This window comes from Convolutriloba macropyga, chromosome 1 (assembly GCF_964194025.1).
Source record: "Convolutriloba macropyga chromosome 1, txConMacr16.3, whole genome shotgun sequence".
NCBI lineage: Eukaryota > Metazoa > Xenacoelomorpha > Acoela > Convolutidae > Convolutriloba > Convolutriloba macropyga.
Window position 1 is genome coordinate 1,178,995 of NC_134468.1, and position 25,642 is coordinate 1,204,636.

The 25,642-nt window shown below is 34.8% G+C and overlaps 1 protein-coding gene across 2 annotated transcripts in view; it reads left to right on the forward strand.

Moving 5' to 3' along the window:
- The first annotated feature begins 9,401 nt into the window (after positions 1 to 9,401).
- The window catches only part of LOC142355641 (uncharacterized), a 41,322-nt gene continuing 25,081 nt past the window's right edge, over positions 9,402 to 25,642 (forward strand). The window contains exons 1-5 of one of the 2 annotated variants that reach the window (XM_075407819.1): positions 9,402 to 10,099; positions 15,167 to 15,456; positions 15,544 to 15,927; positions 24,549 to 24,659; positions 25,142 to 25,311. In XM_075407819.1, the coding sequence (XP_075263934.1) occupies positions 9,541 to 10,099; positions 15,167 to 15,456; positions 15,544 to 15,927; positions 24,549 to 24,659; positions 25,142 to 25,311 (1,514 nt within the window). In that variant the 5' untranslated portion in view covers positions 9,402 to 9,540. Of the gene's footprint in view, positions 10,100 to 15,145; positions 15,457 to 15,543; positions 15,928 to 24,548; positions 24,660 to 25,141; positions 25,312 to 25,642 lie in introns of both variants that reach the window. The other variant, XM_075407763.1, reaches the window with a different exon arrangement.

Below are 25,642 nucleotides of genomic sequence, written 5' to 3' on the forward strand. Positions count from 1 at the left end.
TAACAAATTTTTCTTTAGAAGCTTTTGCTATTTGAATATCAAACAACGCCAAACGACGGAATGACTAACCTTTACAAAAAGAAGGCGCTATTTAATGAGTTCAAATTCACACTGAGTGCAAACTGCAGATCAAGAACTTTTATAGGACAAAAGAGGTACAAGAATTTTTTTAAATTTTACAAAACAAACCGAAATTAGGGTTTTTGATACGCATTTGTCATTTTGAATCTATACCTAAGAAGTCAAATTTGTACAGACAAAATCATAAGATTGAAGAGTCGATAACAGGAAAACAAATACAGAGAAGCTAAAATCTGCAAAACTAAAGTAATCTATTTCGTCGTTTACTCGGAAACAGAGATCTCTTGTAATACAAAATACAAGTTAAATATTAAAGATAGTTCAAAAGGTTAAAAAATTTATTAGTGGAACAAATATTCCCTATAGGAAACATATAAATTGAATCATGGTTGTTGAATAATGAGAAATTATTCATTGTAATTTTAATTAAACATCCATGGGAAGCTACTCGAAATATTGCATGCCAAAGGTTTTACACGATAATAGTAACAAGGCGGCTCGGTAATGTGCGATCGCACATAAGGTTCCGACCCGGCTCATTCACAATTTTGGCATAATTGACTACCAAATGAGGAACAGATAGAAAAACACAAAAAATTCAAGTATTTATCAAAAAAAAAAACTGGTGTATGAACGAAACGATAGCCTCCAAAGCAAATAACTCGTTGGAGTAAAAAATGATGCATTAGATTGATGAGATATGCCGATATTAAGAAAGCGAGCGAAGACGAACGGCAAAACCAAACAACAACAACAAACATTAATTACATCAAACAATTTATGTCCGTTTATTAAAAACAAAACTTAATGACAAAGTCAAAATAGCGTCAGACAAAACTGAAATCAAACAAAATAACTTGTAAATCACCAGTAAAAATTGGTTATTCACCAGTTCATAAAAAAGCTTGGTAACAATTAGACAGAAGAGAACAGAAACTTTAAAGTTAGCTAATTATGTCGCTGAGTTTTTAAAAAAAAAACAATTAATTTCAAAGTAATGAAAACCATTAGGAATCAACTAAAAAATCCCATAGGTTTACAATTAGCAATGCTTCTACGGAAAGGAATTGAGAACTCTTGATGTTAAATTTGTTATGCAGTTACAAAAAGAACAACAAATAGACAACAAACTAAACAAACTAAAAATCAGTTAAAAATTGCCAGAAAATGCTTTGGAAGCCGTAAAGCCATAACTTGGCCCCCATAATATGTTCGATTGCACCTTCATTGAACACCAATAATGTATTTTGTGGCCGCTCATTAATGAAAATAAGCAACAATTAGACAAAAAATTTAAAAAATGCAAAATTATGTAATACTCGTTTTTTTTTTCGAAAAAAATTTATTTCCAAAGACATGAAAGCCATTAATTACAAAATGAAAAAGTTAAATAAGTTCGTTTCTTCTTCCAATGGAAGCCCCTTAGAGCTACAATTATCCAGAATATGTCTTACGTCTACAAAAAGATCGTCAAATATGACAAAAATCAAAAGCTCATTTACTTTTTTTTTGTGAAAAACCCTTGTGGAAGCCATTAAAGTCATAACGAGTTCTCTTAAAACATTAGATTTACACCAATCTCTTTTTACACCTTCCCTTGAAATGTATTATGTGATCTCTCATCAACTGAACTGGGTAACAATTAGACCAAAAAGAAAAAAGCAAGATTATGTAAAATTCTTTTTTATCGAAAAAATTTTTTTTCCAAAGACATGAAAACCATTAATTACAAAATGAAAAAGTGAATTCGGTCGTTTATTCTTTCAAAAAAAGCTATTGAGAACTGCAATTATCCAGAACATGTCTTACGTCTACAAAAAGAACGTCAATTATGAAAAGTAATTTAAATTACTTTTTTTTGTGAAAAACCCGTGTCGAAGCCAGTAAATTCATATCGAATTCTTTAAAAACATTAGATTTTGTGACACCAATCCCTTTTGACAACTTCTCTTGACAAAAATACTGTCATCTTTAACCTTTAAATAACGAGACCAGGTAACAAACAGACAATAAAAGGTACAAAATTGCGAAGTTGAAATGTTTTTTTCTATTTTGGAAAACAATTGTTTTCAAAGTCATGAAAGCCATTATGTATCTTCTAATATCAGAACATCGGCTCATCTACTCTTCCAGTAAAAGCCAATCAAACCGGGTAATTGTACAGGAAATTAGATACGACTAAAAAGACTAAAAAAATTTGATACGACTAAAAAGACTAAAAAAAGACTAAAAATGACCGTTAGAGATAAAATTAAAAAATTCAATTAAACTTTCGAGAAAGTATTGTGGAAGCGGTAAAGAACCACAATCTATATCTGTAAGGATTTAATTACTATCAATTTTGCGTTATTTTGAACGCGAAAAATGCGATATATGAACTGATAATAACATGATAATTTGACAAAACTAATGGTCAAATACCTAAAAATTAAAAAAAATGTGAAATCTAGTATTATCAAAGCCAGAACACCATAACTTAAGGCGTAGAACAACAATAAAGACTAAATTTGAATTCAACAGAAAGAAGGAGCACTCTTTGATTGCGGACACTGAGCTACAAGTTGACCAAAGTAAGAAAAAAATGGAGGCGGAGTTCAATAAGCCGTTTTTTATTTAAAAATCAAATATTTTAAAAGTCAAAACAACCATAAGCTTTTAAGCAATCAACTAGATAAATTAATTTTGAGCTAATTAGGAAGCTAATAGGACCTATCACTAGTGAGCTTTGATTTGAAATGTTCTGTTATTTAATTATTATAAAAAGATCGAATTTTTTTAATAAAAAACCCACTGATGACAATCCGAATTATTTTTGGATTGTACCGGTCCAAGATTGGTACAGAACTAGTCCTACTAATGTTGATTCTCCATTAGGAATATTTAATTTTCGGAATGTTTTTGATATAGATATTTTGTTTGTTAAAAAAATCAAAAGCAAATGCTGCGTTTTTGATAATCAACCAATAAAGTTAGCAAAAAAACGGCAAATTTTTATTTACAGAGCACTCTCAACGGAAGTTGAAGTGGAATTAGCCCCCTCTTCAGTCTACAAAGATTGTGTTAGTGGTGTTTGGGTCTGCACTTCCTGCAAATTTAATCAGAGTGGACTAAAGAAACCTATTTCGTGCTAATTTTGATGAAAAAGTCTGAATTTTGTGAAATTTTTAGCCGGAATTTTTGACAAAAAAATTCAATGAAAATAGCCGACAATGTATTTTGTTGTCTTCAAGCGTAAAATCAACAACATTTTCATGAAAAAATTTATTAAATTTTATCAAAATTGGCGAAATTTTAGTCAAAAATTCCGAAAAAAGGTGAATGAAATCAACGATTTCACTCTATTTTCTCGAAACTTTAAACCTCGATATCTCCCTGTCAAAAACGAAAATGAAAAAAATCTTTTTATTTTCATATTCTACGGCAGACAAGCTCTCTAATGATACCAGTCACAACTCTCTACGATGAATATATCGATCGGCCAAAATTGACTGAACAAAAAAAAAAAAACCCAGTTGAGCATATAGTTCCTCCCCCCTCAAGAGGGGTCGGAACAATTAACCCGTATTTTTGATGAATAGGAAGAATTAGTTTTTTTGTTGTCGATAGTGGGGCTTTATTTCCTTGGCAGCCACTGATTACTTGCATTTAGCTGCTTTTTTCAATTTTCATTATTCAACAGCTATAACACATGCTTTCAAAAATGGCATAGCTTTCAAAAATGAAATATTGAATTCATTACTATTGATCAATTATATATTTCTTTCAAATTCCATTTTGCGTTTTATATGCACAAATTAGGTTAAAAATGAACGAAGTTTTCTAAATAAAAGTTCTAGTAATGCAAATATAACAAATCGAAATTTTTTGAGACTGAAAAAATCTTTTCGTAGAATTGAAAAAAACTGCCCATTTCAAGGAAGCTCCATTAGGATGATAACAATCTACAATAAAAATAGCACAGTTAAAAATAAGCACTGTGCATAATTACACATTACGAAAGTTAAAAGTCTGATACTGGATGAAACCTAACATACAAGGTACATAGAAACATACATAGAAATTTTTGCAAACTGTGAAATGCAAAAAATAACAAATGGATTAAATTTTGACAAGAAATGGCCAAAAATTATTCGAAATGGTCTACGGGAAAGCATGACTTCTCGTAGAAATCGCATCTTCCTTAATCATCATCTGAGAAGAAACGCGTTTCAAATGATAAAAGGATATGTCGCAAAATTTGGTCTCAAATAAATTTAATCGGTGAATATTCATGTCTCTCACGTTGGAATGAGAAACAGAGGCTAATAATGGGAGAACATTGATCAGTGAGTTTATTTTGAACTTTCAAAAGACACTCAAAGATAAAACATTTCAAAGGATAAAAAAGTAACTGAATAACTGTTATTTTTTGATTTTTAAGAAAATCTTAATCGCAGCCGGACAGCATCAGGCTACACAGACCTGTTCTCAGCAGCTTTTTTTTATATTCCCAACAATTCAGACTATTAGTTACAGTCCTTTGAAATGAGAACGCCAAATTAATCTAAACAATGAAGTATTAAACAAGTGAAAAAAGTAGCACATCGCTGAATTTTGGGTATCAAGGACTTAAATTAGCCAAAAATTAAAAGAAAAGTAATTCCAGATCACTTTCTTAGAACATTAGTTGAACTTTTGGTGACGCTTAAAATTGGTGTTGTGATAAATTTGGGCAGAACAAAAACGAAATTAGGCCAAGCTAAGCATTACTATACATTTCCTCATTCAAATATATCGATCGACCAAAGAGTTGAACAAATTAGTTTTTGCGTAAAAAGTATTCTCACTACCACTAATGAAGTAATCAGAAAAAATGAAAGACTTTTTTAATACCCTAAACAAAAATATCATTGTCATTGTCAAAAATATCATTTAAGTCCAGTTTTTAGAATTGCATAAACCTCAAAACGTCAAAAAAACAATGCATTAGGTATTACATTGGAAGAGAAAAATGTGTCCATTTTTGATGATTAGTTTTGGTTTTAAACCCTTCAAATCGTATAAATATTTGAGCAAAATTTTGCAATCAAGATCACATCTCACTTGAAATTAGAGTTATTGCTTTTCATTTTGTTTTGAAAAGAAAGTTTTTTTGATACCTGAAATTTTTGCGAATAACCTTTACTAGTTTGCTTATATTTTTTCGAATGATTTCAATAAAACAAACTCATACTGATGCACTATAGACAAACAATATATTTTTTTACTTTTTGAAAACCAGTTTGCAGAAAAAATCAAATCAATAAAATTTAAAATGTTGGAACCTTTCTCAAGTTTCATTTCCTGCAGTAAAAAAGCAGATCATGAGAAATCTCCTTTCAACGACAAAAAAACGTTAGATTGCCGAAAAGCAACAGACAAAAAACAATGGCTGAAAATTTTTCTTCATTACATTTTTTGTAAGCATTCTGGCAGACTGAAGAACTTAAGAGAAGGAAGTGGAATTTTTAAGAACCAAATACGGAGTCAATTTTTCGGAAAAAAGGAGGAGACAAATTCACCTTTGAATTTAGCTCGGAAACAAATCTAAAAGTGCAGAAAAAAGATTTTAATCAAAATTTTGTATCTGAAACAATAATATTGATTATGGAATATATTGAGTGCAAGCATTGCTTTAACTGACAGTAAAACCGACAGTAAAATTTAAGTTGGAAAAGATACAGAATAATTCTTTCCCCAAATCTTAAGTTTATGATGTACATTTTAATGTAGAAATGTATTCCACAAAAGTTTGTGAAATTTTAAAAGCCTTGTAGCTTTGAAGAACCGATCAATTTCATTTTGCTGAAATAATTTAGATAAAATCGTTTTTTATTTTGTGGAAAAAGTCTGACAATTTTTTTAGCTTTTAAAACAAATTCAATGCTTTTTTAAAGCGTTCAAAAACTGAAATATTAATTTAAATAAAAAAAATTACAAAATCTGTGTACACTTAATCATTCCAAAACCATTTAGGAACGGAGGAACTATATGCTCAACTTGCTTTTTCCAATCAGTCACTATTCACTGATTGATGTATTTAAAGAACAATTTTGATTGGTACAGCATGGAAACCCGCCAGTCGCAGCTTAAATAATAAGATAGATTTTTTAACTTTCTTTTTTTTTGCACTCACCGTGGTATAAATTTTCAGTGAGCCTGCTGGAATATTTTGGAGTTTTTGCTTTATTTTGCGGAAATAAAATGGAAATTGCTCAATGATAATAAACATTTACAATTTTTACGATACCGTTTAAATATTATAAAGCTTCTTTGCAGATATTTGGCAAATTGTTGCGATAAATTAACCTTCTTCCTAACAAGATCCAGAAACAAATATGTTCCTTTGGCTTAACCTGCTACTGTTTCTCAATAGAGCTGCCTTAAGACCTGTTCACAAATTTGTCATCAATAAATGGGGGTAGTCCAATCTCTACTATTTAGAATTACTAAATGGAACAGAATTATTGATATTTTTGCTTAGATTAAGGTAGTTTTAAAGCAATTTATGTGTCGTTTGGAACTCTTTTCAGATTATTTTGCAGTTTTCGGAGCAATTGAATAACGTTATTTTTAAGCTCATCGTGGCCGTCTACAATCCATAAGCTGAACAGGCAAGATTTAACATATATATCCGCTTTTGTTGATAGGCAGAGGTAAATATGACTTCAATTTGGTTTTATTTGAGTTCAAAAAGTAATCGCTCTCCGATTGAAATTCGTCACTACTTTTTGTTTTTTTTTGTTTTTTTTTGTTGACTGGTAACTGATTCTCATTAATAACTGTTCCAAAATGCGTCTATGAAGGAAGAAAAACATTAAAAATTCTAAATGTTCATATTATGAAGGAAGAAGAAAAAATGGAAGTACTGAATGACTGATGAAGAAGCAGCTCAGACTGAAAATTCCTCATAGAATTTTTCTATCAAGTGAAACTAACGTGTGCATTGGAAGTATTAAAAGAATGCTAAGCGTTTAATAAAAAAGCTGCGCTGGTTGTACCGACCCATATTAGAGGGTAAACGACTGTATACTCAACTGACATTTTTGCGCAGGCAATTTTTGCCGACCGATGTGTTAATGGCAAAGTTTGTTATCGCAAAGTTATACAACCTTGTTTATTCAGTTGAGTAACGTTTTTATCTCTTGTTCCATAAGAAAGTGTTCAGCAACAAGAATTTCAGCGGGCTTTTGCTAATTTCAAGCGATGTTTATCAAAAGTGCATCATGATTGGTTTAAGAAGATTTATGTTTGCCATAATCTATTACGCAATGATTTGGATCAATTTTGGTTTTTTTTGAAAAAAAAAAAACAAACGCGTAGTTAGATTGTTTCCGTTAAAAGTTTCATTTTATGTTAAATTAAAACTTAATAAAAACAGTTGAGTTTTCTGAGTAGAGCTCATGGTTTTTATGGCTGCAAGTTTTCCAGAATTTTAATGTGTTCTTTAGGTAAGGATTGTATTCTCGCGCTGTCCTTTTTCAAAAATTGAAAAATGGGGTTTTTGCATTTCTGTTGCTTTTGTTATGTAATTTAGAGACCAGATTGGTTCAAGATGAAAGTTCAATTGTCGATTGGACTTGCGTGCAAATGAAGCTCAAGAAACTTACATGATAATTTCAGCGACAAACTTGTGGTTGGCTCCAACACTTTTCTTAAAATTATTCGTGCTATTTTGAGTTCTGCCTGTAATCATTGTTATTTTCGTAGTTTTTGAAATGGTATCACTAGTGCCATGTCTACATGACTTCCTAAGTAGTGAAAACTTAATCTGTTTACTAATTTCTTTTCGAAGCTAATCGTTGTTTTGAATCATGGTTTTGAAAAAATTGCGTTAAAAAACTTTTAAGTCTTGATTTTTTTGCTGTCTTGTCCGATTATCAAATTATTGACACATAATGACCAGTCGCTTATTACTTAAATGTAAAACTTCCGGATTTTAGCCTGTATTTGTTCTTTTTGTAGTTGTATGAAAATTGGGAAAACGACTCGTCTCATTGGCCGTTATTTCCCATGACTTTTGACTTATTTTTTTCATGTATAAATAATTTTTAGCTGTGCCTTTTTTTGTTTTCTGCCTACTTGTCAGTTAGTCTCTATATAGCCAGGTCGCATTCCTTTTCTGGTGAAATGCAAGTCCTTAATTTAATAGAACATTTTTGTATATTTCAACTTTGATATTTTTGTTTTTGTCGAAGAAATTGCCTTAGTCGAAACTTTAGTGCGTTAGTTTCATCTGCTTTTGTTGTTTGTTTTGTACCTTAGTATCGTGAATGGCGGATTTTTCAAAGTTTTCTATCTCTTCTGCATCTTGAAGATAATTAATATATATTTTTATATATTTTTTTAATGTGCTCTTATGCTCAATGTTAAATGTTGCAATTTCATGTAATGCAATTTTTTCATATTTAGAACAGATGTTCCAATTCACATGTTTCATAGGTGTAAAATTTGTTTGAATCCAAACATTTCTTTCTGTTTTGCTTTTAAAAGATCCTGAGAGCCCGCTGACGGGATCTTTTGCGTTTGTGCCCCCCCCCCCCCCCGCAACAGATTAGTGGGTGCATATTTTTAGGGGGAGGAAAATATCCGAATGACGATCCTATAGTGAGAGTCGGACTTCATATTTACGCATGTTCATTCTGATAAAATCAGACTACAAGGCAAGATGTGAAATCGCTAAACTTTTGTTGTTAAATCATCCTAAATACGCCACAACTTTGTGAGAAAAGCATATAACTGTCACAAGTTTTGAAAATGATCGAAATATTGGAGGTTGGAATATTGGCAAATTCGACCCCTTAGAGGAAAATCAGCCTTTCAGAGCATAAATATTCAGTGCCTTAAGCATTTTAACCGCATTCATCACACATTCAAGCAGCAAAAATGTGCAACACCCTCGACCTGAGGAGATCAAAACGGTTGAATCAATCTCGCGCAAAGCTATTTTGCAAAGAATAGCTATTTCATGCAAAGCTATTTTGCAAAGCTATTTTGCAAAGCTATTTCATAATTGCCAAGAAAATTTCGTCGGAGTGGCGGCGGGCGGGGGGGGGGGGGGGGTGCTGGAGGCGAGGTGTAGGGGTGGGTGAAGGTGTCGAAGCAGAATATGTATAACTCTGGTATTTGTTGCAGGTCTAACTTCATTCTAAAAATATCTTTTCGTTGGAGATGGCGTTCAAAATCCTCCCAAATTGCGTTAAATTGCGCGACGGCTAAAAAAATTGAACAATCTCAATGACGCAAAGCTGAGCAGACATTGAGTTTAACGTTAGAAAGTTTCAGTACCAGTTAAAGAACGAATAGTTTAAAATAAAGGGTCATGACCTTTACCGCATTATTGCGTTATATAGCGGTTTTAAATGTTTTACACGACAGTATAGTGCAAACAAAATGAACAAACAATAAAAACATTTATAATTTGACTCGGCCACGTGATTAATGGCAACAAGTGGGGAGGAAAACTGGGAACGAAGACTGAAACGATCACACTCCAACGACATGATGTCGCACTTTACTGCCACGGCTGACGGAGGAAAAGCCGGTTTGACATCCGAGAAGCTGGCTTTACTCGCCCGGCTCAATCTAATTGGAGGAAGCTCGCCATCTCAAAACCCAGTCAAAGATCAGCCAAATTCTGCGGGAGAAGTTAGCGATTTCAAGAGTTTGAAGCTGAACAATATGAGCACGCCTAAATTGTTCAAAGTGCATGAACAAGAACCTGCGCATCAAAATGGGAATTTGGAGTCAAAAGGAACCATGCAACGTGCGTGCAGTTATTGTTTCGACAATCCAGATACAGTGATCAAGTTGCCATGTTCACACCTGGTGTGTCGGGAGTGCGTTGGGAGGCCGGTGCCGGAGAAACCGCCCCAGTGCCCAATTTGTATGAATGACTCAATTGACGTGTCGGCTTTGTACGATTTGAGTTACGCAAACGAGAACTGCCATCCTGTGGAGCTGCAGTTTGATGGAGACACACCAAAAATAGTCAAGCTACGTAAGTAACTTTGTTTTTTTCACGAATACGAAAGAAGAGGTTGTAAGGGAAAAAGTTCGTCGCAAAAATGGAATCTTAGGAATTTACAAATCGTTGCAATGATTATGGTAAGTCCCATGAAGTTTCAACGCAAGCGAACGTTCGAAAAGCTCGGGGCATGCAAATGGGCAGTGTTTTGCTAGATATCTCCATGTTTTAAATTTGAACTTTGACCTTTCAACGTTCGATAGCGTTGCAACTTTATGGGACTGAATATACATGGCAACTTAAACGAGTCGACTTCACTGGATCATTTGAGGGTGCGCCGCTAAATTAATTGAACCGAAGCGCTTATCGGAAAGATTGATTTTTTTGTCAGCCGAAGTCTTTTAAGCTGTGCTCAATTTCGGAGGTAAGACCTAATTTGTGTGAAGAATGTTTTTCCTCAAAAACAAATAGTTGAGAAATTCGGACAGCACAACACACGCAATATTGCAATTTCCGGCAAATCGATTTGAATTCAAGTTTTCTAGTCTCAAAACCGAACAGGTGAGGCCGAGCACCATTGTTTCCACTTAAAATCGACTCGCGGAGGAAGGAAACGTTTGGTCATCGTAATGATGTGAGTTTTCCAAGTACTTTAACCAAATACCTTTTCTGATTGGCAATTGGTGGGCTCATTGTTCAGACTTTAGTTGTCAGAATTCTTGATGACAATTTCAGACGCCTTATCCGAAGAAAGTTTAAACAAAATGCTTCAGGTGGCGTTTGAAATCCAAAAAAAGCCTGAGAATATGGGCCAAGTATGTTAGCAATAACCCACATACCTGCTTCTCTATATATCAATGGCCAATTAAAATTACAGTCTGTTTTTGGAAAAAAAAATATTAAAATGGTGAATTCAAATTTGTGAATTCAAAACCAATCCTCAGTACTCAGTGTTGACAAATGTTTTTTTCATCGTTTTACGAGATCAACAAGCGGTCTGAAAAATGACTGTTTAAATATAAATAAATTTTTGAAAGACTGATTTTGGAAGCTTTCAAAAGTTTCTGTTTTGATTAAATCGGGTTAAATTGAATTAAATGATAGGTTAATATGGAGAAAAGATTGTGGAAGTGTCAGTTCTGCTGAAAGGAGAAATCTAACCGATCATATTAAATAACAATGAGTCATGAACAATTGCAAAATATGTTAAACTTCGTGAATCATTACAGTCTTCTTGACAACATGGTTATGTACAGCTCAACAAGTGACCTACACAGGGCTGTGAACAAAACGAAATAGCCATTTTTGAGGTAATCTATGAAATTTTGTTCACTTCAAAACTGAAGGTTTTCACGACTTCTGATGGTATTTTTTTGTAGTACTTTTTGTTGTTTTGTCTGTCAGTTAGTCTCGCTAAGGGCAGATCTCCAGGCTCTTCTCCAGTGAGTCATGTGCAAATCTTTTTGATGGTTTTTTTTCATAGCTAAAGAGTTCACGTCACGACAGGTTTTCAAAAACTATTTGATTTTTAGGACTTCGTAATAAGATTTTTCGAATTTTGCCCGGTTTTGAAACGTTTTCATTTATAATCGGTCTCATTTGCTCCGTAATTGAATCATATAAGAGTTTCAGTTTATTGCTAATACTTTATTGATTTTGACATTTGTTTTCGAAAATATTTTAACTTTTCAAAACTGCTTGTTGCTGCTTTTATTTATTACGTGGTCCGCCAATTGTTTCAACAATTGTAGATGCTTTCTAATAGTTGGTTGTTCGATGTCCGGTAGATGTCAAAGAGTTCAAGTTTTAATTCCGTGTTTCGTTGGCTCTAATGCCAGTTTTTTCATCGTAAGAACATGTTTTTGCCAAATGATTTTTATCGATTTACTTTGTTTGTGGTTTCCTACAAAGTTGGTGTTTGTTTTCTAAACCCCCACTTGTGTAATTGAATTTCTCAGTTGACGCTGCTGAACATAAATTCGATAGAAACGAAATTAAGTTTGTTTTAGTTTTGTAATGGTCTGTTTTATTGGACGTCTTGGCATATAATTATTATTATCGGTGACTGTTTTCTTCAGGAGGATGGTAGTAACTTTTAAGTTGATTCAATTCTTTGAATTTTGGGAGTGGTTCTGCTGTTTGTTTCGTCGTCTGACCGTTTTGTTTCACCGGAGCTATCTGTCATAGTATTTCAGAGCTGAACCATGAAAAAAACATCCTGGAATTTTGAGCTGAGCATGAATCTGTTCATGTCATATTTTTCTATTTACAGTCTGGCTATTCCATTTTCATGTCATATTTTTCTATTTACAGTAAAATGACATATTCGTCTGAGCAGTCTGCACATGTTTTCTGCATTTTATCTTAGCATAGCAAATTACCGCATGAATTCAATCTGAGCATAAATACTTACCGCATGTCCTCTATCTGAGAATCCATAATTATCGCATGTCCTCTATCTGAGCAGTTTGTTTGCACGCCGCAATTATCTCTCTCTCTCTCTCTCTCTTAAAGCGCGGGAAAATGATATTTAAAAGCTAAATTGAAAGTTGACATCCTCACGTTTTACCTGTCCTTTGATGATGTTTTGACACTCAATGTGTGTTTGCGTGCTCTAAATTGCTCGCATTCAGAAAATATGCTTGTTGCTAAAACCAACTCGATTGTATGACAGACGGTGACAAGAGCTTTTTAGAGGGGTGATTAATGCTTCCGGTTCCTATGCCGGGATTGGGTTAGGAACTGTTCCGTTGTCAAAGCGTTTTCAACCCACAAATTAAAAATGTTTTCAATGATACACTCTGTGAATTAAAGTGGTCGAGAAAACTTACCAAATCATTTCAGGATCTGTTTCTATCTGTATTTTAGGCACGACCCTCAAGTATATTTTGCAGCGATTTTTTGTGAGTCCAGCTGTTAATAACTGTTCTTGCAACACTTCTGAGAACAATCATTTATCCGGCAAAAAATCAGTTTCTGGCGATTGTTGTAAAACTTTTGTCAGCCCTGATTCTTGGCAAAATAGATAGCACCCACTATCTTGCATTAGAGATGAGTTTCGGGTTTTTACCTAAAGTTTAGTGCTCATAGGTGTCGGTGGGAAAATTGTTAGTTATGTTCAAGCATTCTTGCTTTGGTGGCTTGCTAGACCAATCCAGGGCAACCTTCCCTCTTTATCCGGGCTTGGGACCGGCTAGTGGTTTTTAGTGGGGTGCCCCCAACGTGCTGTTACCCCCACTATTTGAAGGTGCCCTAAGCACTGTTACCCTCCATCACCAATAGGCTGAGGTTCTGTAGATAGAGCAGCTCTCATGGATACATTGATCGAAGAATACATGATAACCCAATGAGAAGCCTGATATGGAATATACATTCTGGTGCGGAAGGCGTATTAGAGCAAAAGAACAAGTTTCTTCTCGAAAGAGGTGTGAGACAAGGCTGTGTACTTGGCCCAAACGTGTTTAATCTGATCTTTGGCAAGATATGCCGAGACTCATTGAAGTATGACAAGGAAGCTCTCGGGCACCTTGCTTACGTTGATGACCTAGTTCTCCTCGCTAGTAGTCAGTCGGAATGGAAAGAAAAGCTCGCACTATTCAACGAATTAGTGAAAGCAGGTATGGAAATTTCCATCCCAAAAACAGAAATAATGGTGAGTTCTGAAGCCATTAAACAACTGCACTCAGATACTGGAATTGACGGAAAGAAACTGAATAACCACTGACTCTGATATCAGTAAAGCAGTTTCAAGTAACTGCAAAAAGGATAGATTGGCAATTGTAAAGCTCAGGGCAGCATTAGTCCACTAAGTGTCGTCTAATTGAAATCTTGGTAAAGCCAATTATGTTATACGGCCTTGAAACAGCATCATGAGAAAAACTGATATAGAGAAATGAGTGCCGTGCTAAACAAAGCACGAAGAATGGTCATGAAATTAAATGACAAACGTGTGATGCCAGTAAAGGAATTGAGCGAAGCTGTCCCTCTGAAGGACATAGAGAGCAAGTTGGCGGTCAGAGGAGCCAATCTTAGGGTGAGCCTCAAAAATGTAAAAGGTTCTGAGCTACTTTGACTTGTAAGAGCCAAAAGACATACACCAAAGACTGGCTATGAACACTCAAAAACAACTTAGAGGCTAAAAGTCGCCAATATTGAGTGGATCAAGAACCCGAAGTCGATGGAATATTCAGACAAGGTTGACACCACCATAAAATCTGTAGGCGAAAGAGCACAGATAGTAGTGTTCTATGAAAAATTATAGTCGCATGTTTGCAACTACAAAGGAAATGAACAGGCATGTGAGAACCGATCATGATGTAACAACAATGGAGTCAGAATTAGACCCAGAAATGATCGTAATAGCAACTACAACACCGCTTTGCTGCCCCTTGAGTGGCTGTAATAAGTCATACAAAACAGTAGGCTGGTGCAAAACTCACATGAGTAATGCACACCCGCAATGCGTGGTAGTGGAAAGTGATATGAAAGTAGCAAGTACTCAAGAATCAGCCGCACAAGCAAGCTCAGATATAACTGTGGACAATAGCAGTCAAGTGTTTCAATGCCCGAAATGTGCTCGACATAATGTCAAGAAGAGCCTAGTGAATCATTGTTACGAGAAATATGGCTGGTCCTACAGCAAAGGCAGAGAGGTCGGAAGGAGAGGGACTAGAGGCTCTCAACCCGAAGACTCTCCTCTACCAAGAGATCCGGACAATCCGGGGGCCCCGTCTCACGGGAGTCAAAGGATCTGATCTGATCAGTCTCCTGTTGCAAACCCTCAAAGGTCAGATGACTACATACCGGCGGTCGGGTAGCTTTTCGCTGCCTACCAATGGGAGGGGCCACCACGTTATGTCCAGTATTAAAAAAGCGACTCTGAATGGAAACATAACATAAAATTTTAGGATAACACATAACCAATGTTCACTTAGTCAAAAATTTGTTTTCAGAATAAGCAGATCCGAAATTACGTTAACGAAATTTTGAAAAGTCCAAAAAGGGTAACAAACACTTTGACAGGCCGATTTGGCAATTGGGAAGGGTGGAGTGGTAAGTGGTTTTATTTTGGTTTTACAGGTGATGATGCGTATCCTTCAGGTGAGAGGCAACTTGCACCCACACAGATCACAACAGCCTTAAATGTGCCACGAGGAGTCCAGGCAAAACCATCCAATACTGGCACTTTGTCCGATTCCAAATTCATAGAAAAAGGGATACCAGTCCAATGTGGATTCCCGAGACCTCACTCGGCTAATTCTGGATCTAGCAACAAGACTCCTCCAAGTGGAAGTCTGAGCAGTAGCAGCCTGTCTTCATCCGGAGGATCTTGTACAACCTCAACGTGCACTTCTTGCGACGAGGGGGTCCCAGCCTTTGCAGCGTGTGAGGTAAAGTTTACAGAACTAAAAATAATCTTTAAAAGTAATTTTGAGGGGCATCAATCAATAGAAGCTATTGAGTCATTCTGTTTGAAGGACTGCAAGGAGTTGATGTGTACCAGCTGCACTTCGGCACATCAGAGACTGAAGGTGACGAAAGACCACAGCCTCACAATTGTCAAGAGTCCACCTTCCATGCTACATGTTCAGAAGCCGAAACAATTACAACATCAGCTACAACAATCACACGAAGATTACCAGAAGGAGCAGCAGAAGTTTCATCAGCAGCCAAATGTCTGGAACTCAGCCAGAGGGGAGGTTTGTCTGTCTCTTGGAAACAACGTGTCAGCACCGGTACAGACTCCGACAGAAGGTGGAAAAGTGTCAAGTGCTGTTGGATCCGGAATGCAGACCACTATCAACAATAACACCATCTCTTTGGCCGACGAGTGCTCTATACACAGATTGCCATTCACTCAGGTAAAAACTGAAGGGTTTAGTATCTCTCTGTAGACTTCTGTAAAAAATTATTGAGAGTTCAATCCCCTGCCTCTGTGAAGCTGTCTGTGTGAGGATGAGCTCTTACTTAACCATAGCTTCAGGTTGACCATAGTCTGACCAATGTTGTCTGCAATGGTGGTACCACGTGAAAGTTTCAGACGCCAAAAAAGTGGCTATAGTCACCAAAAAAAGAGCAATGCTGCTCATAAAAAGATCAGTCTGAAATGGAACAAAAAAAACCCATTTGAGTATATAGTTCCTCCCCCCTCAAGTGGGGTCGGAACAATTATGCACGAAAAATTGAGAAGGCAAGCGTGAAAGTTGCTTCAAAATACCAACAAGACTGAAATAATTGCCAGATTTCTATTAAGTGCAATGTTAATTAAGAGCAGAATTAATTAGCTTTGCAACTTCAAAAAATTACTGTACCAAATTTTACGAGGGTTCAACTTTTGCAATAAATTTTCAACTCAAATTGTTGATATATCCTTTGGGTTTTTTCATTAAAAACCCTAGCCTAGTGGTCACGCACGTATCATGTAGCCCCCTTACCGCATTTATAACATGAGTTTGCTTCATCTTTTTCACCGAATTCACAAACTATAATCTAACTTGATTGAAATACTTATTTGAAAATGGCTTTTTGTCTTGTCTTGTTTCTTGTCCTTTTCCACTCTATTTGATCAAATTTTGAAATCATCTGTTTTTAAAAAATATGGTAAGCAAATTAACAAAATTTTTTGGATATTTTTGAAATCATTCAGATATTCTATTAGTTTGAAAACAAAAACACCCATCAATTTATCTGTTTTATATACTGGATAAAAAGATTGGAAAGTCTTTACAGCATTTAATTTAAAGTACCACATTAAATAGTCCACATTAAGTACCAAATCAAGTGGCGTGATAGCCGAGAGGTAAGGTGTGTGGTTCACACGCCAATGATTGAGAGTTCAATCACCTATCTCCGTGAAACTGCCTGTGTGAGGATGAGCTCCTCCTTAACCACAGCTTCAGGTTGAGCATAGCCTGACCAATGCTGGCTGCAATGATGGTACCACGTGAAAGTTTCTGACGCAAAAAAAGTGGCCTTAGTCACCAAAAATGAGCAATGCTTCTCATAAAAAAAACAGTCTGAAATGTGGGGAATAATAAGAAAAAGGGCAGCTGAGAACAGGCTACTGTAGGCCTAATGCTCTTCCGCTGCGATTACGCAGGAACCAAAAATTATTATTATTTTAGCCCTTCCCCAATTAATCTATACTTACGTTAATGTGGTAAGGAGGATGCGGATTAGTAGGTGACTATACGTTATGTCCACTCAGCTAGGGGATATAATGGGAATGAACCCGCAAGTTAATGCAAAAGGTTTGGTAAAATACAAATATGGTAAATTAATAGGCGAAACTTTGAGAATAAACGGCTAATTTTTCCAAAATTCATGCTAAACTGAGTTTTTATTGAGCCATTGAAGACCTATTTTTCTTCTAGACTACTGTAATATCAGCAGTAGAAAAACGAATTTACTTCTATTTTTGAAAAACTTGCTAAGACTCTAATAGTTTTAGGGTTCTACTTCTATTCATCCCGATTCAGTTAACCTGCCTATCTTGACTACATATCATTTAACCACTCTATCATTTTACCCCGTTAATTAGCAGTCGACTTTGCAGGCATTATTTGCCATGAATAGATGACGTCCATGTATGGTTTTGATAGTTTCGTATCAAGTCCCACGGACACTTAGGCATGGCCATAGACCGAAAGGCATCGCCAAGTGATTTTCTGCTAATTTAAAATACTAAAAGAAAAAAACTTGGGGGTGAAATAACGGAGGCGTTAAATAATACATGGCCATAGACCGAAAGGCATCGCCAAGTGATTTTCTGCTAATTTAAAAGATTAAAAGAAAAAAATTGGGGGTGAAATAACGGAGGCGATAAATAATAGAGGTGCGAATAAATGGGGCTGGAGAGATTGAAGGTTAAATAAATACAGATGCAAAAGCTGGACAAAAATTTAGGATTCCGCGTTTTGGCTGAATTTTTTGACGCAATCAAGATTCCCCACAATTAGCTTTCTGGTATTTCAGTTTTTAAGTCTGGCCTTGCATTTTAATTGCCGTTGCAACGGCTGCTCACCTATTAATGGCAAGGAGAGCTTTACAAGAAAAAACTAGAATTCAATAAAAAATTTAGCATAATTCAAACAGGGAGCATGCTGGATAGTACGCATAGCGAGTAAGTTAAGTCATCCATAGTTCTATTATTTTGATCACTGCAACTTATAAATAAAAGAGTAGCTGAAGATCGTACAAACATTACTTTGATTTGGAACATCAGCATTTTCAGTACTGTTCCAAATTTTTGAAATCATCCTTGGCAATTATATGATTTTCTATGAAGTTATTTCACGCAAAAGTACATTTTGAGAATCGTAAATTGAAAAAATCTATAAATTATCGATCATGTAAGAAGTTTAGTAACCCTAAGTGTTGATCTCAGTATCAATGTTTTGGTTATCAGACGACACAAAAGAATATTGACCATGATTCACCACAAAATTTTGTGGTTTTTCAGTTTATTTTACGAGGAAATTCGATCCGTTTTTTTATTTCGAATTAAAAAAATTTCATAACGTGAGATGATTTTTTAGCTTAAGTATTGTGTGAAACGAACTGAATTTCATTTTGCATTTGAAACTTTTCGTTTTCCTGAACTCGGTTATCCAATAATGGTAGTCTTATTTTAATTGAATCAAAACGTATGAAGTGTTTAGTTTATTTCAAGTCATGTTGCTTTTGGTCGTTAGTTTTGCAACACAGTACCATGTATTTTCAATTAATCGACAGAATTTCAATCTTCAATTAGAATCTTAGAAATTAGAGTCAATCTGATTTTCAAAACATTTTCCTAACTTAAAAAAATTTTTGCTTTTCACAATATCAAGAAGCATTACGTATCTTCCAAAACAAATTTGAAAAAAAGTTTATTTGAATCCAAGAGTTTCGTCTCAATAATTCATCATTGAGCTGAAAATGGCAGAATTTAATTTGAAAATTTGCTGGCTTCTTGCTTTTACGTTCAGAATTCGACATTGATCCAACTTTGTGCTCATTGAGATAAAAAAAGTATCCAAATCAAGTAAACAACATTTGAAAGGTTGTCCAGAAAAAATGTTTGATTAGTATCCCAAAATGATGGTTTTTAATGCCTCCAAAACATATAGTTTCTTAAAGCCTTTTAAATTTCTTAATAGACTTTTAAATTGATCCCAAGTTTCTGGGTTTGAGAAATGAGTGAGTTTCGATTGTTTTTGCTAGTAATTCAAAAGTTTCCGTTCTTTTAAGGGAATAATGAAATGATGGCAAGCTTTAAACCCATTCCAAAATTCAAAAGGAAATTTAAAGTCTTTTCTGTTCTTTAAATCTTTTGTTCAGGAACTCAATCTTGTATCTACTTTTTGCTACAAATTTTTGAAATTCTTAGAAGCTCTGATCTTGGAAGAACTGAAACTGCAGAAATTTTTTGCTGATAAACATTTGAGATAGATGAATCATTTATTTGAGATCAATGAATTGAGATAAATGATTGGATACAACAGTAAGCTTCTCAGTTTCAGTGTCTGTCTAAACTAAAACATCCCGTTTATATATCAACCTTTAGTGCAATTTTCAGTCAAACCCAACGGTTTTAGAATTTCAACAAGGTGGCTCGGTAATGTGCGATGGCACATAAGGTTCCGACCCCGCCCATCCACAATTTTGGCATAATTGTCTACCAAATGAGGAACAGACAGAAAAACCCAAAAATTATTTTTTGCGAATCCCAAAAAAGCCCAATTCTTTTTCAAAAAATTCTGTATGAACGATAAGATAGCCTCCAAAGCAAATAACTCAGTGGTGAAAAATTGATGCATTAGATCGCTGTAATATGTCAATATTAAGAAAGCGAGTCAAGACGAACAGCAAAATCAAACAACAACAACAACAAACATTAATTATATCAAAAATTTATGTCCCTCTTAAAAACTAAATTTAGTAAAGTCAACATACCGTCAGATAAACCTAAAACTAAACAAAAATAACTTATAAATAACCAGAAAACATATGCGACCAGTCCATAAAAAGGTTTGGTAACAATTATACAAAAAAGAACAAAAAGAGTAAAGTAAAAATAACTTTTTTGAAACAGTTAACTTCAAAGTAATAAATACCATTAGGAATCAATTAATTATACCACAAATTTACGATTACCTTTGCTTCTATAGAAGGGCATTAGGACCTGTCCTTATTCATTTAAAGCGGCTAAAAAGAACAACAAAGAACAAACAAAATTTCAATTGAAACTTGCCAGAACACGCTGTCTAAACCGTCAAGCCAAATTTTGGCACTCAGAAAATATTTGACTGCGCCTTCTTCAAACAGCTATAAGGTAGTACGTGGCCATTCATTAGTAAGACTAGGTAACAAGTAGACAAAAAAGCGAAGTGCTAAAGTTACATTCAATGTCATTAAAGGCAATAATTACAAAGAGCTATTTAAATAGGGTCGTTTATTCATGAAAAGGAAGCCCTCGAGCCCTGTAATTATCCAGAATATTTCTTGCATCCACAAAAAGAACGTCAAATATGACAAAAATCAAATTAGTTTACTTTTTTTTGTGAAAAACCGGTGTCGAAGCCAGTAAGGTCATAACAAATTCTTAAAAAAAAACTTTGGGACACTAATCCCTTTTATTCCCTTGACACCCATAATGTCATATTTGACCTGTAATTAAATAATGAGATTAGGTAACAAAAAGAAACAAAAAAAGAACAAAATTGCGAAGTTAATTTTTTTTGAATTTTGGAAAACGATTGTTTTCAAAGTCATGAAAGCCATCAGCTATCTACTAAAATCAGAATATCGGTTCTTCTATTCTTCCATGAAAAACCAATGTAAGCTATCACTATACAGGAAATTTCATACGACCGAAACGACAAAGTATGAATGACAGAGACAAAATTAAATAATTCAATTGACTTCTTCAAGAAAGAGGCGTCGAGGCCGTTAAAACGATGTATATTTTTCAAGATTTTAAAATGTGTTCAATTGTGCCTTATTTTGAATGCTAAGAAGGTGACATGAGAACTGTCAATAAAGTGATAATGTGACAAAATTAGAAAACGTCAAAAACTGTCAAATATAAAAACAAACAAAAATCTTGAAATCTTGTAGTATCAAAGTCAGAAAACAATAACTTCAGGCTTAAAACTGCAACCGAGAACAAATGTTAAATCAGTAGAAAGAAGAAGCAGTCTTTCTTTGCTGACACTAAGCTGGAAAAAAAAGGAAAAGTTGATTAAGCCATTATTTATTGAAAAGTCAGTTATTTTTATAAAAAAGAAACGACCATAAACTTTCAATTAAAAAACTAAATGCATTAGCCTGGAGCTGCTTAGCAAGTGAATTGGTTGGACCTATCACTCCTGAGCTTTGATTTGATATGTTCTGTTCTTTATTATTAAAAAAAGTCTTCTTTTTTTTAAAAAAAGACCGACTGATTACAACCTGATTTTTTTTGAATTGTAATAGTCCAAGAATGGCCCAAAACTAGCCCTGCTAATACTTATTGTCCGTTAGGAACAACTGATTTTTCGAATGTTTTAGATATAGATAATATGTTGGTTTAAAACTCAAAATAAATTCTGCATTTTTGATAATCATCGATTAAAGTTAGCAAAAAACGGCAAAGTTTTAACTACAGTGCACTCTCAGCGGACTCTGAAGTAGAAATAGCGCCCCTCTGAGTCTACAAAGATTGTATGAGTGTTGTTTGGGGGTGTACTGTCGGCAAATTTAATTAAAGTGGACTAAAGTAGCTTATTTCGTGCTGTTTTTGATGAAAAAGGCTAAATTTTGAAATGTTTATCCAGATTTTTTTGACCAAAAAAATTAAATCAAAACAATCAACAATGCTTGTTTGTCTTCACAAATAAAATCAACGACACTATTCTTAAAAATTATAACAAAATTTAGCAAAATTGACGAAAATTTAGGCAAAAATTCCGGAAAATGTGAATAAAAACAACGTGAATTCACTCTTCTTTTCTCAGAAGTTTAAACCTCGATAACTCCCTGTAGAAAACGAAAATTAAAAAAATCTTTCTAGTTCCATATTCTACGCTGGACGAGCTTTCTAATGATACCAGTCTCAACTCTCTACGATGAATATATCGATCGGCGAAAATTCACGGAACAAAAAAAACCCATTTGAGTATATAGTTCCTCCCCCCTCAAGAGGGTCGGAACAATAAAGTAACTATTTTCTGTAGCATCACAATGGTAATCCATTTCTGTGGTAATCACAACCGAATCTAATGAATGCTTGAGGATGAACCCCTGGGAGTTATATCTTGGGCGTTCGAGGGGTCTGAAAGCAGTCAAATTGGTTTATGTTCAAGGAAAGGTCTGGGTATAAAAATTCTCGGCTTTAAGGAGCCTGTTCAAGGAGCCTCGATAATGTGTATTTGAAATAATGTTCCGACCGCACCTAATTGTCTACCAAATGAGGAGAGATAGAAATGCAAACAGTTCCTTAGTAGTTCAAAAATTACACTTATCCGTCTGAAAATTGCTTTATTTTCAAAATACTAAACAAAATGAATAATCCCTTATTAGAAGGCCGCTGATACCTGCCATTGCGGAGATTTGGAGACAAGACAAACAACAAAACAATCTTTAGTAACGACCAATGCTCAATGTCTATCTCTAGAAAAACTTTTAATGAAGTTGAAATAGCATCAGTTAAAAGCTTGTAGGACATGTTTTTACTGAGAATATTTAAATTAAGTGTAGACAAAAAATGGAAACGAAAACTAGGTTTTTTGTTTTTGAAAACGACTAATTTCAGTCACGAAAACCGTTACAAAGCCATTGAGACTGGCCAATATCCAGATCGTCAAACGACAACAAAAAGACAAAATTCTGGCAGAAATCAAAACAGGCAAAGCGATAAAAAACATTGCGACGCCTGAAAAATTATCTATTTAAAGACAATATAAATCTAATCAAAGACAATCAATGACAATCTAATCAAAGACAAAAGTAAATCTAATTAAAGACAATATAAATATAATCAACTGCAATTTCTTTCATTGCTATTAATGTAATACGTGACTAGTCAAGAATGTGACATAAAAGTGATAACCACACAAAACGGAAAAATCAGCCTCCAAAACAGCAATACAACTATGTAATGAGTATAAAAGCTCAAAAATCTTGAAGCGAGAAAACTAAATCTAGACTTTCTAGAAATAACTACAGTCTTTTCAATTTAAAAAGGATACAACTTCTCTTTGAGACTTCGCGGGCGGTTGATTGAAATAGTATGTTTTCGAAAAATGCCTAATAGACAGAATTGCATCAGAAAAAATTAAGTAAAATTACATGCATTTTTCGAGAAAAGTTATGGAACCTGTCTACAATGAGAAAAATAAAATAGACGAAAAAAAGGAAACGTTAAAAGTACCGTCATAAATAACTATCAAGGAAGCCACAGAAACCTCTCATAAATGAAAACGCCATGCATTGACAAAATGATTGAGAACTGGCAAAAATCAAAGTAAAGTAAATTTTTTGAATGTGTTCAATCAATTAAAATCATCAACTCACAAAATGAAACATTAAATATAATCAAAAACGTTTTATTTCAACTCCATTAATGAAATATGCCGTGATAATGGACAAGACAAAAGAAATGAACCCCAAAAACATGAAGGTTAAAAATGAAATCTCGTAGCAGCAAAGATATAAAATCATTTTTTAACTGGCAAAATAGCAATATAGACTCTTGCAACTCAGTTGAAAGAGTGGACGCAATCTTTTCTGCTGGGACTACTCTACAATATTACAGAAATACAATAAAATTGGCACATCTCAACGAAACTTCAGTAAAAAATTTAAAACCCTAAGTCATAGCAACCATGAGCTTTCAACTAAAATGATAGTACGTAGATTAATTTGTATACATAAATATCACCCGGGTCGAGACTTTCGGGTAAATTTTTGTAAAAGAAATGCGGTGAATGCTGTGAATTTGTGTACGAAATGCGGTGATTGCGGTGAAAGCGGTGAACATAAATATTTCACCGCATTTCACCGCATTTCTTACAAAAAGTCACCGCAAAATTCACCGCTTTCTTACAAAAATTAACCGCATCGACTTTTGTGGCAAATTAATGTAAATGCGGTGAAAAAAAATAATTCACCACAATTCACCGCATTTTTCAAAAATTCACCGCATATGATTTCCAAGGTTTACTCAATCTGTAAGTGACAGTTGGCGCAGTGGATTAAGCTGTTGAAGGCATGCAGGAGGAGAGAGGTTCGAACCCGTGTGGCGGCGTTTCCTTTTTGTAAGAGTACTGAGAACGCTGTGAAAATAAATAATTCACCGCGATTCACCGCATTCACCGCAAAAAGATGTAAGAAATACGCGGTGAAAATTATTTCTTACGAAAATTCACCGCCAAACCTCGACCCGGGCAACATATACATAAATATCAAACAAAAATGTTAACATATTCTGCGTGTAAGAATCTATTATGATTGTGTTCAGGTGTGTCGAGAGTGCAGAAAGAGGTGCTGCGTCAAATGTGACACTCTCATCGAACACAAGATGCACAATTTCTATGACATCGAGACCCTCATAGACACAGTACACAGCGCTGTAAGTTGACTAGAACTAACATGCAAAGTTTTACTACTCGGACCAATGTGGCCGTAAAGATAGACTACTGCTTACTAGAAAATAAAACCAGTTATCCAGGTGAAATTAACCTGCTGCGGTCGAATTGCACGAGAACTAGATTTGGCGGGTTCATATTTCTCGAATATTTTTGTGATTTTTCATGGCTAATATTGAGATGAATGCCTTAATCTAGACCTGGAATTCATGAAAAGATCTAATGACGGTTGTTTTCGTTCCAGACAAGTCGAGAACATCGCGCATGGTCTAGAAAAATTCTTTTCAAGACAAAATCTATCCAAGACAGTCATTTCATGACTTATATCGGTCGTGGACGGTCCTTTAATAATTCCAGGTCTAGACTAGGGCGCTTTGAAATGTTAACGAGAGTGCTGCGCCGATTTTGAAAGCTTTTGGGAGCTAGGAGGATTAAAATATATCTCAATTAGGTGGTTGTTGTTTAGAAGACGAAGGCTGAGGACATGCGACCTCACATAGAGGAGGCAATGAAGATGGTGGAGGGAGTTGAGAGGGAGTGGGAGGAGAGACTTATGCACACACAGAGTGAGATAGAGGCATTTGTGAATGAGATGCATAAACTACTCCACGACAGGGCTAACACATACAAACTCAAGTCAGTAACATCCCCGGCATACAATTTTCTTTGATTTCCGTACTAGGTCATACAATTTCTTGGTAATCAATCATACAAGGATCATATGATTTCTTCGGTTTCATACAAGGATCGTACTAAGAAATCAAAAATGGACAGTATGAAATATGCAGTCATTGTACGAAATCAAAGAAGCTTCAGCTCGGGATAGCTCAAGCCGCAAATAAACCCGAAATTTCTGCCTTTCTCTCGGGCCGAGGATTTTGCCGAAAAATAACGGGGAAAATAGTGTATAGAGTGTAAAAATAATATTTTTAAAGGTGGAATTACCTGTTAAAGTGTAATTTTAGTG